Source organism: Crotalus tigris, unplaced genomic scaffold (genome assembly GCF_016545835.1).
Source record: "Crotalus tigris isolate CLP2741 ecotype Arizona unplaced genomic scaffold, ASM1654583v1 scf7180000017999.2816498, whole genome shotgun sequence".
NCBI classification, from domain to species: Eukaryota; Metazoa; Chordata; class Lepidosauria; order Squamata; family Viperidae; genus Crotalus; species Crotalus tigris.
Window position 1 is genome coordinate 391,894 of NW_024096765.1, and position 15,494 is coordinate 407,387.

General features: G+C 41.9%; 1 protein-coding gene across 1 annotated transcript in view; it reads left to right on the top strand.

Annotated features, from left to right (window-relative positions):
* Positions 1 to 10,116: 10,116 nt before the first annotated feature.
* CABLES2 (Cdk5 and Abl enzyme substrate 2) overlaps positions 10,117 to 15,494 on the top strand; it is a 58,398-nt gene continuing 53,020 nt past the window's right edge. Inside the window, exon 1 of the mRNA XM_039346483.1 lies at positions 10,117 to 10,840. Within this exon, the coding sequence (XP_039202417.1) occupies positions 10,227 to 10,840 (614 nt within the window). The 5' untranslated portion in view covers positions 10,117 to 10,226. The remainder of the gene's footprint in view (positions 10,841 to 15,494) is intronic.

Consider the following 15,494-nt stretch of genomic DNA (forward strand, 5'->3'; position numbering starts at 1 on the left):
TTGGGTTAGGAAAAACCCCAAGCGTGTTGGCTCCCCTTTGAATTTCACTTCCAACGGTGGACGTCTTGGAATGGATCGGTGCCTCTGTTGTGGGTGGTAGTGCCTTCCGTCCAGATTGCCATCTGTGGTCCGGTAGGGGGTGGGAGCTCCTGGATCAGTAGATGTCCCTGGGGTTGCAGGTTCCACGTCCCCCTCGGTGTCTCTCCCTTTGCGGCTCCAGGAACTGGGGCAGCCGTAGGGTTCAGTATTCTCCTCTCCTAGGGAGCTGAGAGTTCTCTTCATCAGGTCAATAGCTTTCTCTAGGATCCAGTCTGAGTACGGTGCCCAGCTTCCTCCCTCTTCACTTGCGTGCAGGGATTTCTCCATCTCCTGCTTCCATTCTGGTTGCTTGGTCCCCCGTCTCAGGGTCACCTTTCTTGATTCCTTTCCCCACTCACTTTTCTTTCCAACGCCCATTGACCAGCGAGGCTTGTGGTCCTGTGTCTCCACCACTTCTTCTCCTGAGGAATCTGGCCTCTCGGATCCCAACATCTGGCAAGGTTCCAACTGGGTCAGCGGCTCTCTTTCCAGGGAGTTTTCCCCCTCTCTTGCTCCATTGTCTGACATGGTAAATTTTTGCAAAATCCCCCGGCAAGGGTCTTCCTTCCAGGTGGATTAATTTTGCAAGTCCTGTCTAATGTAAGGACCCACCCCACTTTGCATCTTAAGAAGACAGAACTCTTGGAATAATTCTTCCAACAGGAATCCTTTATTAAGAGAAAATGGTTGCAGGCATGCTAGACAGGACTTGGGGTTCAAGCTCTCCCATTCAAGGTTTTAAGGGGTTCCCCAGTAGTCCCACCCAATCAACCCCCCTTCCAGTGATAGTTTCAAGTATCACAATTCCATCCCCTTTCTTCTTCCGTCTGGATGGAGACTTCAGATAACTACATGAAAGGCAATTACTCTTCTTTGATATGTTAAAGCTTAGAGGCCACAATAAACACACATTCAGTCCTTTGAAGTGTGCTGAAGGAAGTGAGGGCCATAAAGCCCCTTTGCTCTCCCCCTTTTCTCCCTCTTATGGCAGAATCCAGAGAAGGCAGAATTGGGAGTTTCTATGTTTGATAATTAAAGATGAAATATAATTGGATTCTGACAATGCAATTGTCTCCTGAGTATGTACAATAAGTATTTCCCACGCTTTCCTAATGAAAATGAGAGTTTAGCAACATTGGCTCAGCTAAACCTATCAGATGCACAAGATCACCATTATGTTATTTGGCAATGCTCTCCTCTTGGCATTCCTGAGAGGTTAGAAGCAAAAGACCTTGAATTTCTAAAGCTGGGTTTCCATACAGACTATGTATCCTCCCTTCTTCTTCTCCACTCCTGAAAGCTATAATAATTGGACCTTGTCCTTTTTTCTCCAAAACGTATCATCAGAGAATATTCTTCTTTCTGTCATTCGGTATGAATGTGTGCCCATTTTATTAGTTGAATGCATCATTGTTCCTGGTCTGCATGATTCAATCATTTGCAGATAGTCCTCGGCTTACGATATTCAACTAGTTAATATCAGAAGAAAACTGCAAGCCATTTTTGGAGGTAAGGATATTTGCAGTGTATGGTCATCCAAGTGAAATTGATGGCTGCAACCATGTGACTGAAAATCCACAGGTTTCAACACACATTAAATAACAGATGGACTTTCGATCACACCGCTGTGGGCACCACCTTGTTTTTACAACCTCCTGCACAAATCCTCATTGCCTGGCATCTTTATTTATTTATACTGTCATATAACCTCATTGGTGTGGGGCCTTACTCCCTAGACTCTAGGCAACTGACCGTGTAAGAAGTTAATTACAAAGCATCAATTAAAAAACATAAATTCAAAATCCCACACTGTTGTCAACCTAATTTAGATTTTCCACACCAAACCTTTAGAGGAGAGCTTTAACCTGGATGTTAACAGAGATGTCAGAAGAGTCGTGGTGGCGCAGTGGGGAGAATGCAATATTGCCGGCTAACTCTGCCCACAGCCAGGAGTTCGATCCTGACGGGCTCAGAGTTGACTCAGCCTTCCATCCTTCCGAAGTTGGTAAAATGAGGACCCCAATTGTTGGGGTCAATATGCTGATTCTGTAAACCATTTAGAGAGAACGGTAAAACACCAAGAAGCGGTATATAAGTCTAAGTGCTATTGCTAATCAGATGGGGGCCAATCTATTGCCAGCCGGCAAGCTGAAGGAGCTGCTTTCAAGAAGACTGGCTTCCAATTTCCAAATGCCATGGTTGTTAAGCGAATCCATTGTTCTCTAAGGACAGTTTTTACAGTCACAACTGCGGGGCCTTGTAAATGGCTGCAAAGGCAGCTCAGCACCTGATGTTTGGTCACATGACCACAGGGGGAGAAGCAGAACTCAGAACTTTGAAATTGGATCTTAAGTCCCATTTTTGCGGTCCGTTGTAACTTTGAATGGCTGCTAAGCAACTGGTCATAAGTTGAAGATTACCTATATAGATAACGATCTTGAATTGGGCCAAGAACCTGTCGGCTAACCAGTGCAGCTCCCACAACGTAGTTAGTCCAGTTAAGACCAGCTGGCAAAGAGGCAGTTATATTCTCTACCAGTTATATCTTCCAGGTCTTCTTTATGGACAGCCATGTGTAGGGTGAATTGCACAATCTAGTCTGGAGGTGACAAAGGTCTTGTGCATATTCTGACCCTGGAAGTCACAGCTGATCAAGCTTGCCAAAGGCTCTTCTCGTTGTGACCTTGTTACACACACTTCCATGTTTGGCTTATGGTCACTCACTAAAACACTCACGGCCTGTTTAGGCATGTGGATCTTGCTTTCTGTTTCTGTTTTTTTCAGATAGAGCTGACAAAACAAAGAATCATGGTTGGAAGGGGCTTTGGTGGTCTTCTACATCAATCCCCTGCTCCAGCAAGAGACCCTATAGCAGGGATCTTCAAACTTGGCAACTTTAAGACTTGTGGACTTCAACTCCCAGAATTCCACAATCAGCTGTCTCTCTCTCTCTCTCTCTCTCTCTCTCTCTCTCTCTCTCTCTCTCTCTCTCTCTCTCTCTCTCTCACACACACACACACACACACACACACACACACACACAGAGTCTCATCCATACATACCCACAATCTTTTCAATTAGGACCAGATGAAGGGACTAGCTGGAGGGGCCGAAGCTGTCATACTCAGTGGGATGACTGTACAATCAAAATCCAGTTTAACAACAAGATGTTAAAAGTGTCCCTTATTCCTAATCAGCAATTGAATTGGAGAGCATTTGTGGCAATTTTAGTTATAAGCAGGTGATACAAACAATGCCCTTTATGTGATGATGAAATTGCCAACGTCATCAAGTCTGCGTTGATGAAGTTTTATCGCATTGCCCCAAAATGTTGTGTTTTCATTTGGCATCAAATTTGCTTGACAGCAAAAAAGAAAGAAAGAAAAAAAGCAGCTGCACATTGGCTTAAGATTGCTACGGAGTTACGCACCATGACTCCAAATTCTGTGTTTTGATGAGTCACAGAGCTCATCTGCTAGATGAAAGGAGATCTGAACTTTTGATATTAGGATCAGCAATAGAACAAAAATCTCGTCAAAAGTTATCCTTGAGTCTGTGCCATTTTTTGGTAGGAGATGCAGAGATTGTGTTCACACAACAGGCCGGATTGGGCTAAAATGGAATTGGAGGGTTTGAATAGGTAGTCCTCGACTTCTAACGATTCGTTTATTGACTGTTTAAAGTTGCAATGGCGTTGAAAAAAATGGCTTGTGACCGTTTTTCACACAACCACTGCAGCATCCCTGTGGTCACATGATCAACATTCAGGTGCTTGGCAACTGGCACTAATAATAATGATGATGATAATAATAATGATAATAATAACAATAACAATAATGTTGGAAGGGACCTTGGAAGTCATCTAGTCCAACCCCCTGCTCAGGCAGGAAACCCTATACCATTTCAGACAAATGGCTGTCCAATCTCTCCTTAAAGACTTCAAGTGTTGGATCATTCACAGCTTCTGGAGGCAGGTTGTTCCACTGGTTAATTGTTAATTGTTCTCACTGTCAGGAAGTTTCTCCTTAGTTCTAGGTTGCTTCTCTCCTTGATCAGTTTCCATCCGTTGCTTCTTGTCCTGCCTTCAGGCGCCTTGGAGAATAGCTTGACTTTGTGGCAGCCCCTGAGATATTGGAACACTGCTATCATGTCCCCCCTCGTCCTTCTCTTATTTATGACGGTTGCAGTGTCCCGGGGGATCATGTGATCACCTTTTGCAACTTTCTGACAAGCAAAGTCAATTGGGGAAGCCAGATTCATTTACCAACCATGTTACTAACTTAACAACTGCAGTGATTCACTTAACAACTGTGGTAAGAAAGGCCGTAAAATGGGACAAAACTCACTTCACAAAACTCACTTCACATTAGCAATGAAAATGTTGGGCTCAGTTGTGGTCATAAGCTAAGGACTACCTATAATTTAACAGGTAGTGATAGAAAACTAGGCCAAGGTGCAAAGGCCTATAGCGAGACCAGGCCATTGTTTTAAACTTCACAACTTTAAGATGGGTGGACTTCAACTCCCAGAATTCTCTAGCCAGCCATCTTAAAGTTGCCAAGTTTGAAAAACACTGCTTTAAATCATAATGCAGTTCAGGCAGCACAACATGTCACATTTTATTTATTTATTACCCAAATTTAGAAACTGCTGCAGTCCCAAAGGTCTTTGGGCAATTCATAAAATAAAACACCTAGTAAAAATATACAAAAAAAAAAATACACAATAAAAGGCCTACAAAATAGATTTAAAAAAATAAAATGAAGTTAAATAAGAGAGCTGTTACCCTTTTTCCAGGGATTTTGGCATTATAATGGTTCTATACTTTAGACTGGCAATTTCCCCATTCTATTATTCTAAATTACTTAATTGCCTTATTCTAATTGCTTCACTATATTAATTTCCATGCTCCAAATTAAATTTACAATAGTACTTGTAATGTTACATGATTATATAGCTTGTTTTATTCTAGTCAATTTCTGTGCTGTATAGGCTGTATTGATATTCAACTAGTTCAATTAGACTCTTTTTCTTTCAAATATTTGTTTTGCCAGTCAAGGACAGACATAAAATGACTGGCTGACTGAATAAATAAGGAAACTAAGCTGTAATGCAAATCAGATGGAATCATGGTAGCACCCAGCTGACTTTGTAAGAACTTGAAAACCAAGCAGAGTTGGATCTCATTCATACATGGATGGGAGACCACCAAGAATAGATGCTAAACTAGGAATCTGCAATAAACTAAGAATCTATCTATCTCCTGGAAAAAGGCAGGGGCAAACATTGCTGTACTATTACCAAGAGGTTTATGGTATCTGTAAAGAAGTGTTTCTCAACTTCACAATGTGAAGAGTTGTGGACTTCAACTGCCAGAATTCCCCAGTCAGCATAGTTGCTTAAGGAATTCTGGGAGTTGAAGTCCACACATCTTAAAATAGTTGAGGTTGCAAAAAATTACTCTAACGTCACCAAGATTCAAGCTCAATTTAAAGAAAAATGTCCTTTTTAAACCTGAGTTTAAGGTTTAGTTTGTTGTGTGAACGAGTATGAAATAAAAAGAGAGTCCCTTTACAATAGCAAGGGCTACATGGAAATAGTCCCCCCCCCCCAGTGATTCTATGCTAATTTAACATCCAGGGTGAGATACCATAGGAAGCAAAATTCCTGTCTAGATTATCATGGCTAGTTACTAAAACCCTAAGAATGATAAGCAGCTGGGACTTGCAGATAGCATGTCCAGAAAAAACACCCTTTTTCACTAGCACATTTAATGCTCTCTGATTAGAAGGTCCAGCCATCAGCAAAGAAAAAAAAAAAACCATAATATTAAGTTTGCAATCCATGACTCCATCCAATTACACTCAAAGCAAAAGCAAAGACATTTCTTCAGATTTTGCAAATAACCTTCAATGCAGCTGCTCTTTTCTGCTGGGGCTGCTATCATTGTCTGCTGCAGCCTGGTTCAAATACCAGCACTAAATTTGCAGCAATGAAGCAGCATTCAGAAGAAGCATCAGAGCCTTCCTTAAATTCAGCCAAGGTTTGCACAATCTGATCTGCCAAATTTTGGGTCAGCTACTGGCTCCAATGTCAGCCTCGGCGTTGACTTGACCAGTATTGAGTCAAGTTAGAAAATAAGAAATTCAGTCCCCTTAAGGTTAAGTGTATTGTGTGAATGCCATCAAGGACTAACCCACGGCTGGAAATTCTACAAGCAAGATTTGAGATTTCCTGTTTTCAAGGAAAAACAAAGTCCAGCTATCTTTTGAATAAGCGCCTTTGGGACTAAGAATCTCCATAGACAAGTCAATGAACAATTTGCCTACTAGGGCTGTACCTCACAATTTTGGGGGGACAGAGATCCTGCAATGGCCTTAATAGTACTCTGCAAGAAAAAATCCAATAGATAGGCCTTTTTCCCAATGTGAAGGTGAAAAAAATAAGAAAGGAATTCCTATAGGCACATTGAAAAAACAAATGATGGTCTGCTATTTAGTAAATATTTGGTACTAGAGATTTTAATTTATTAGTCATTTAGTCTATGCTTTTTAAAATGTTTTCTATAATGTGGAACACAGGGTTCAGTCAGGAAACCTGCTTTAAATGCTTACTGTTTTGAAAATGAGGACTATATGTGTGCAAAATACTTCTTTTTTTATTCATTCATCCCTTTGTTTAATTGTTTAAACAATTGATATAGTTGCCTATTTCACCAAGGTGACCCGGAGTGGCACACAAAGATTAAAACCCAAAACCATTTCATAAATCGTAAAATCAATATTCAATTTTCTTTTCAAATCAGAAGCTTTAGAAGCCAGACATTCCCAATGGAGCAGGTGGGTTGAAGGATTTATTTGGAAATTAGCTTCTGGAAGCATCTAAAGAAAAATGAAACAGCAGGAAAAGCAAAGGCACCACAGCTTTTATTTTACTTTTTTATGTAGTTAAAAACCCCATTGTCTCAAAATATTCTTGAGCAGTGCAAAACATCAGATGAAATAAAATGACAGTAATAATAATTAAAAAGGGAATGCCATCATAATGAAACTACCCATGTCAAAGTATTGATAGCTTTGCATTGGTTAAAAAAAAAGATTTCTTAGATGACTATTTGGATGCTCAAGTTCTCATTTTAGCCTCTAGACTTGGTGGATCCAAATACTGTATGACATAATATTTAGGGTTAGGATTAAAAATTAACCAAGATAAATGTTCCAGTTCCAGCACCCATTGCAGGAATAAATATCAACAAAACTGTAACAATCTCTCAAGCATAGATCTTAACACCTAGTGACTTTATGGACATTACGTTGTCAGTTCGACAATAACACCAAAGTTATTTGCCATTTCTTATTTAGAATTCTGAAATGTCTCAAGTCACCCATCCAAGGATTTGCCAAAATCAGCTCTGTTAAGCTTTGAAAGACCCATCAGCTAAAGAAACTCAAGATGGAACCCCCATTATATCATAACAAGATGGTTGCAAACAGAATTTTCTATACCTCTCTGCTGCCATCCCGGAAACACTCTGACTTATATAGGTCTAATGATCTTCTGTCTTAAGCCAGTCATTCTCTTTCAGCCCTAAGAAGAAGGCAAGGGCAAAACAGGTTCAAAAATCTTGCAGGGACTAATCCAGGCAGTCTCCAGGAGACAACAAATTGCCACAAACTCACTCACTTGCTCTCTCTAAACCAGTATTTCTCAAATTTAGTAGCTTTAAGTGTTAATTTTAACTTGAAAATTCAGTTATTGGCATTAAACAAAAAGTTAGCACAACTTTGAACAGCTACGCAAGCAAATCCTGTGAGGTTTGCCATCAGATGTATCCTTTTTTAAAATATATTTTATTATTTTTTTTAACAAGCATAAGTCACTCAATAATTGGTAAACAGTGTGTTGTCTGAGTTACATTTGTGAAAACACTCCTTAACAATTGATTTCTATAATCTGTATTCCATCTATTAATTTTAATTGATTTCCTCTTTCCCCAGAACATCTTTTTTGGCAAACATTAATACCATTCTTATTGTTTTAATAAATAACAATTAATACCATTCTTATTGTTTTAATAAATGACAATATTCTTTTTCCAATATTCTTTAAAAATAATCATCATATTAGTATAATATTTCTTTTTTTTTCAGTCATTTGAGTTGCCTTATCATCAGTCCTGTTACTATCCTTATTTTAGTTTGTTTCTCCCACCAAATTCTAAATATTTTTACTAATAAAGGTTTTCTCAACAATTGGTTACATTTATATTGACAGATTTAATTCTGTTTTTCCCATATAAGCCATCTCACGTTTTTACATTTCTTAAGGAATAGATAAAAGAGTAAAAAGAGAGAAGAAAAAAAGAAAAACAAAGAAAAAATAAAAAGGAGAAAAAGCAAGAGCAACGAAACATAAGAAATAACATACTGCTTAGAATATATATCCCTCCTAGGTTAATAAGTATTTATTTCCTCAGATTTGTCCTATTATTAGAAACATCCTGGAAGCAAATTTTCTGAAAATCAGGTTATTCCTTCTTTCCTTCCAGGACTAGTATTACATATTTTATCTATTCTAGGGCTACTGAAGGTAACTTCAAAAAAAAAACAAAAAACCAGATAACAAGAGATGAATACTAGAGAATCTCCTTAAACCAGCTCTTTATTAGAAAATAAAAGTGTGGAACTCCAATCAATAAAGTTGGATTTCAAACCCTTTCATGTTTGCTAATTGACTCAATGGAAAGATAAGTCTGTTGAATTAACCTATAAGTCAGTCAATACTAGAAAAAAGAGGGCTAAATGTCAAACTACCCTGAACTTCCTTCACCTGGTCACGTATATGGTTTGAATAACATAATTCTATTAAAAAGTGAGATTTGCAAACCCTATATATAACCAGCTCCCCCAAGAAGACTATTGATATATTCACCAATGTTTTTCAAACTTGTCAACTTCAAGATGCATGGACCTCAACTCCCAGAATTCCCCATGCTGGCTGGGGGATTCTGGAAATTGAAGTCCACACAACTCAAAAATGCCAAGTTTGAAAAACACTGGGTGTGTTGTCCAAAGCTCTATTTGACTATAATCTGTTTCTTCTTTGCCTTTTCAAGTCAACGGCTGCTGGAATTGGGTATGTCTAGTTTAATGAAGAGAAGGACAAGGGGGGACATGATAGCAGTGTTCCAGTATCTCAGGGGCTGCCACAAAGAAGAGGGAGTCAAGTTATTCTCCAAGACGCCTGAAGGCAGGACAAGAAGCAACGGATGGAAACTAATCAAGGAGAGAAGCAACCTGGAACTAAGGAGAAACTTCCTGACAGTTAGAACAATTAACCAGTGGAACAACCTGCCTCCAGAAGTGGTGAATGCTCCAACACTGGAAGTTTTTAAGAAGAGACTGGACAGCCATTTGTCCGAAATGGTATAGGGTTTCCTGCCTGAGCAGTGGGTTGGACTAGATGACCTCCAAGGTCCCTTCCAACTTTATTATTATTATTATTATTATTATTATTATTATTATTATTATTATTATTGTTGTTGTTGTTGTTGTTATTATTATTTATTCAATTTGCATAGCTGCCCATCTCCATCTATGTAATGACTCTTAAGTAGACACACCAGCAACCCCCAAGTTTGAGAAATACTGCTCTAAAAGATGCTTTCCTTGCATTTCCGCCAAATGTCTTTAGAGATTCTCAGACATCCAGGTCGTGGTTGTTCCAAAGGTGGTTTTTCCAAAAGGCAACTGAACTTTTCTTGGGTTTTTTTCCCCCCCTCAGATAACGTTCCCGGCCTTTGAACCCGGCGGCCTTTAGGACCGCGTGAAGACGCGTAAAGAGAAAGGAAGAAGGAAAGAGCTCCAGGGTGGAGGGCTGGGGCGAGAAGGAGGAGGGGAAAATAGAGCGGCCAGTGACAATAGGACGGACGGCGCGCCAATGAGAGGCGGCGAAGGGCGACTGTATTTACATACCGCCGCGACGTGGCCAATAGCTGGCCAGGCGCACCTGAGCCACCTCCCCTAGCCGGGCCGAGCGGCCAAAGGGGGAAGCGCGAGTCCGCTCCACCCGCCCGACCTGGGGGCGGGCGGCCGGCGGGCCGACGGCTTCCCCGCCGCTGCGACTGGCGGTAGTGGCGGCTGGGGAGAATGGCTGCGACTGCGTGCGGCTCCCCGACTAGCCGGCCGCCCCAAGAGGAGCCTCCGGAGGCAGCGGCTGGGCTGGCGGCGGCGGCCGGGGCTCGCAAGCGGGGCGGCGACGCGCGGCGGAGGCAGGCCGCCCTCTTCTTCCTCAACAACATCTCCCTGGACGGGCGGCCGCCGTGCCCGGCGCCCGGCAAGCCGTCGCAGGGGCAGTCCGCCCTACTCGCCTCGACGGCCCCGGGGGAGCCTCAGCAGCCGCCCCCGCCGCCGCCCCCGCGGCCGGAGGAAGAGGCAGGGGGAGCGGCGTCGGCGGAGCCCGCGCCCCGCCTCCTGCTGCCGCCGCCCCCCCACGGGCCCCCGCCGGGGTTCCCGCTGCCCCTCAAGACTGAGCTGGACCCTTCCCGAGGGCTGGGCGCGGCCGCTGCCCTCCTCCCCCAGCTGCTGCTGGGCAGCCCGCTCTGCCCGGTGCCTGCCGCCGCCGTTAGCCCGGCCGCCCTGGCAGGGGTGTTGGTGGGGGCCCCCAGGACGGGCATCGCTCCCCCCGGACTGCTGAGCCCCAACCAGGGCGCCCCTGTTGGAGGAGGAGGAGGAGGACTACCTGTGGAGGTGCCGAGGCAAAGGTGAGGGTCTCTCTCTCTCTCTCCCCCTTGCTCCCGGGTCTCCTTTTTCCACGGGGGGGGGGGAAGAGCTTTGTGCCGTCTGTTTTTGATGGTCTGCAAGCTGATACCACTTTCTTATCCAGCCGATCTGCTGGTGGGCATTAGCCCCCTCCCTGCTGAGTCTTCTGGATTGGGGAAACGCCCCCCCCTTCTTTTCTCTCTCTGCCTCTCGTCTGAATGCCTTGTTTTCTGGCCAGCCGCGAGGAAGGGGTATTGGGGCACGTCCTTGTCTTTTGCAACTTTCCCCCCTGCCGAGTGCGTGGGGTTGCACCCCACTCACCGCTTTAGGATGGGCTGACTGTACTTGCCCAGTGGCCACCATCCCAGCGGAAGGAGGCTTGGGGCAAGGTAGCGTAATGTAAGGCAGGCGGGTGAGCCAAGATCACGTCTGTATGCGGTGCTCCGGGGACCTCTGGATTTAGGCTGAGCAAACTTTTGTGTCGGCTTGCAGCGCAAAAGGGTGCCCTCTCTCAAGGGAGCGTGCAAAGCTACGTCTGTATGCAATCAAAGGAAACCTACATAGCTTTATCCTGGATAGGAAGATCCAGGAAAGGAAAGTCAGCCCAAAGCCAGGGGTCTTCTCATTATTCCCTAAAGGAGAAGGAAAGTTGGGAAACGCCTCCCAAGATGTTTCCACCTGATGCCCTTGACCAGAAGTGCAAAAAAAAGGTAGCCCTGAGATTGCAGCTGGCTGGCCAATGTCCTTTTGTGACCCCCTCCCCAGACCCCATTCAGTGATTGGGCCCTACATTTTAAAGGGTATTCGTGTGTGTTGTTTGCATTTTCTGGATTTAGGACAGGGCTTTTCAACCTTTTCACCCATTGTACCACTTTTAGGATATGGCAATATCCGAGTACCACCAGTCGCCTAGCAAGGTGTCAAAAACTTGATGACCCAAAAAAAAAAAAAGAAAAGAAAAAAGTGATGAAGTACAGATAGTCCTCAACTTACAACAATTCGCTTAGTGACTGTTCGAAGTTACAATGGCACTGAAAAAAGTGCCCCCGAGCAGCCGAGCAAGACACCTGCCTGCCCACCTGGTGGCGCTCTTCCTCCTGTCTGAGGTTTCCATTGTTGTGAGCATTTCTGTTGAGGATTGGCAGCAGGGGTGGGGTGGGGGGATGTTTGGTTTTTATCCCCCCCCCCCTCCTGTCTGCTGGGTGGTTGCAGCAGGTTTTGGTCACTTCACATGACCCTGGGACACTGTGACCATCATAAATATGAATCAGTTGCCAAGCATCTGAATGTAAATCACAAGACCCTGGAGATGCTGCAACATTCCAGCTGATCGGCCGCTTCTTCTGGGCTCAGCAGATTTTTGCTGTTGTGAATAAGTGAATAGCGTTCTTAGGCTTAAGCTCAAAAAATAAGAACGCTTTCTTTGGAAAGTTTAAGAAAAAAATCCATCTCCATGCAAAATTCCTACCCCCACCATCATAGATTTGTGTGTGTGTGTGTGAGAGACCATCAAAGATTTTGTGTGTGTGTGTGTGTGTGTGTGTGTGACCTTTAGGGTGGGCACATTGATTAAGCCAACAGATAAGCTTTGACTGATCTTCAAAAGCTGAGCAGGCTGAGACCTATCTGGATGTGACATTGTTAAGAACGACTGCAAAGCAAACTGTAAATCAATCTGTAGACTAGATCAATATGTAGAATAGATTGAGAAATTGAAAAAAAATATATCTTGGAAGAAGTCAAAAGCAAACCGTTTCTGTAGTGTTGCCAAGAAAATATGTTCATATGTTCATTTCATGCTCTACTCTAAGGGAGACTTTTATGAGTTGTTCCATGTTTTTTACCGGGAATCTATGAATAAGCCTAAAATTGGCAGAGATGCTGTGAAGAAGGTAAACATAAAAGATTCACTGAGCACCTAGACTCTGGGCCAAGTGATTTTTCAGAAATGTGCTATTTTGGGCATTTGTTGCAATCTTCAAATCCGTAAAGCTAGTTGGCTGGTCTTGACCAAGTCATAGGACCCTGTTGCAGCATTCATATAACCTAGTTTTTGAATTAGACCATTTTCTAGGTTTGCATAATGCATGAGACCATAAGCAAGTTAAATATAATAAACTGAGCTACAAAATACCTAAGTTGATTATGTCACACAAGTACAGTTGTTGTCCCAAATGTGCTTTTTCCAAAAGGCAACTGGACTTTTTTGTGTTTTTTGTTTTTAACTTTGAAATATTTCACTTTTTCATCCAAGAGATTTCTTCAGTTCCGAACTGAAGTGAAGAAACTTCTTGGATGAGATGTGAAATATTTTCAAAGGAAAAAAAGACCAAAGGAAAAAAAGACCAAGGTTTCCTGCCTGAGTTGGGGATTGGACTAGATGACCTCCAAGGTCCCTTCTAACTTTATTATTATTATTATTATTATGGATCATCGCACAGTCAGCCAGATGTTCAGACTGGATTTGGCATTTTGTCTACCTATCGAGTCCTTACCCAGGACCTGGGATAGGCAGATGTGGCTGTTTGATGGTATTACAGATATCGTCGCAGGATGGAAGCAGTTCCTAATAAGGCCGCCTTTTGCAATTGACTAATAGCGAATTTGTCAATGCCAATTGTGTTCAAGTGGTGCTCCAGTTGTTTTGGGACTGCACCCAAGGAGCCTATGACTATTGGTACTACCCTTGCTTGCTTTTGCCACAGTCTGTCTATTTCTATTTGTAGGTCTTTGTATTTTGTTATCTTCTCCAGTTCTTTCTCTTCTATTCTGCTGTCTCCAGGCACTGCCACGTCCACTATCCAGACTTTTTTGTTTTTCTTATCGACAATTGTTAAGCTTGGGGTGTTATGTTGCAGGTGCTTGTCTGTTTGAATTCTGAAGTCCCAGCGCAGTTTAATTTTATCATTTTCTATGACTTTCTCTATTTTATGATCCCACTAGTTTTTGCTTACAGGCAAATGATATTTTTTGCAGATCTTCCAATGCACCATTGTTGCTATGATATTTTTTGCAGATCTTCACCATTGTTGCTTATTATTATTATTATTATTATTATTATTATTATTATTATTATGTCCAGTTGCCATTTGGAAAAAGCACCTTTGGGATAACCATGGCCTGGGTGATTGAGAATCTCCATAGACAAGTACAGTTGCTAGTTTTATTACTGATCTGGGACTGTGTTGTGTGGACACAAGCATTGTAGCTTGAAATAGTGTTTTAATTCCTCCTATTTGCAATTTGTACATACATTTCCTTCCAGGTCATAGTAAGAATATCTAGTATATTTTTCCACACATAGTTTATTTATTACATTTATATCCCTCCTTCAGTGCACCAATTCAACTAGATACTGCCTAAAGCTACCTTTTCTTAGACTGTGGAAATATTTCTGAGATAATTTAGAAAAGTGCTTCAAATGCATGAAAATATGAATATAGCTCCTTAAAAGAAGGGTATCTTTTCCTGATCCCACATGCTCAAAAGCAGTTTTAAATACATACATACATACATACATACATACATACATACATACATACATAATTTCTATACTACCCATCTGCCCTGAGTGATTTCTTTTTTAATTCTACTGTGTATTGCTCCAGTAAAATCCATCTTTTGACATAAGGAGCCACAAAGTGAAAAAAAATGGAATGAAAATGAAGTCAAAGAAATTATCTATAACTTGTGATCAAGTGACCTACAGCTTCATTTAATCTCAAAAAGGAGAAACCAAAATGAATTTCTCACTAAATAAATAACATGTATTTGGAAATAATACCCTCTCTCAGTTTCTGAAACTATAAAAACCTGAGGATGTTGCTAATTGTCTGTTGACATTTGCTATTACTGTGTCTGTGGCACGGGTGTGTCTATGGCTGAGGCACGGGTGTGTATTTAATTTTAAAGCAAATAATCCTAGTGGTTGACCCACTATTTATAAAGAATCTCCAGGTACTTGAGATTTAAGCTGATGGTAAAGTTGCAGCATGTTTAATCAGATTGAATGAAGATCTAAAACAGGTTTTCCCCACCTAGCCGACTTCTGTATGTGTGGACTTCAACTCCCAGAATTCCTCAGCTAATTCAATTCCAGAATTCTGGGATTGAAGCCGGCACTTCTGGAAGTTGACTACATTGGGAGACAGTGAGACAATTCATATGCATTTGCAAAATATGTTAAGCTTGGTTATTGTTAACTTTGGTTAAGGTGTTTTTTGAGGAGGTTGGTGTTGGTGTTTTGATAATATAACTTGTTATATGGACCCAACCCCATTTGGTTTATGATACAGTGCATTATATGAATACATTGAGTGAATTTAGTGATTAGGCAAATCATCTTGACAGGTACATTAAGTGTTGGAAGTCCACACATCTTCAAGTTGCCAAGATTTGAGTTTAAATCAAGAATGGATCTCTCTAAACTTGCTGGGCATTTTGGATTATTTCAAAAGTTGATGTTTTAAATCAATGTGATTCTTTCTTCATCTCTTGCTTTTTTAAAAAAAAACAGTGAGTATTTTAAATATTTGGGCAGTTTACCATACTTTTTTTCCCTTTTGGTTACTGTTCATAGTTCTCTATGTGGATGTTTATTCTTGTCAAATGCTAAGTCATGAATAGGGGTGTTTGCTTTCAAATTGGACTTAAGCA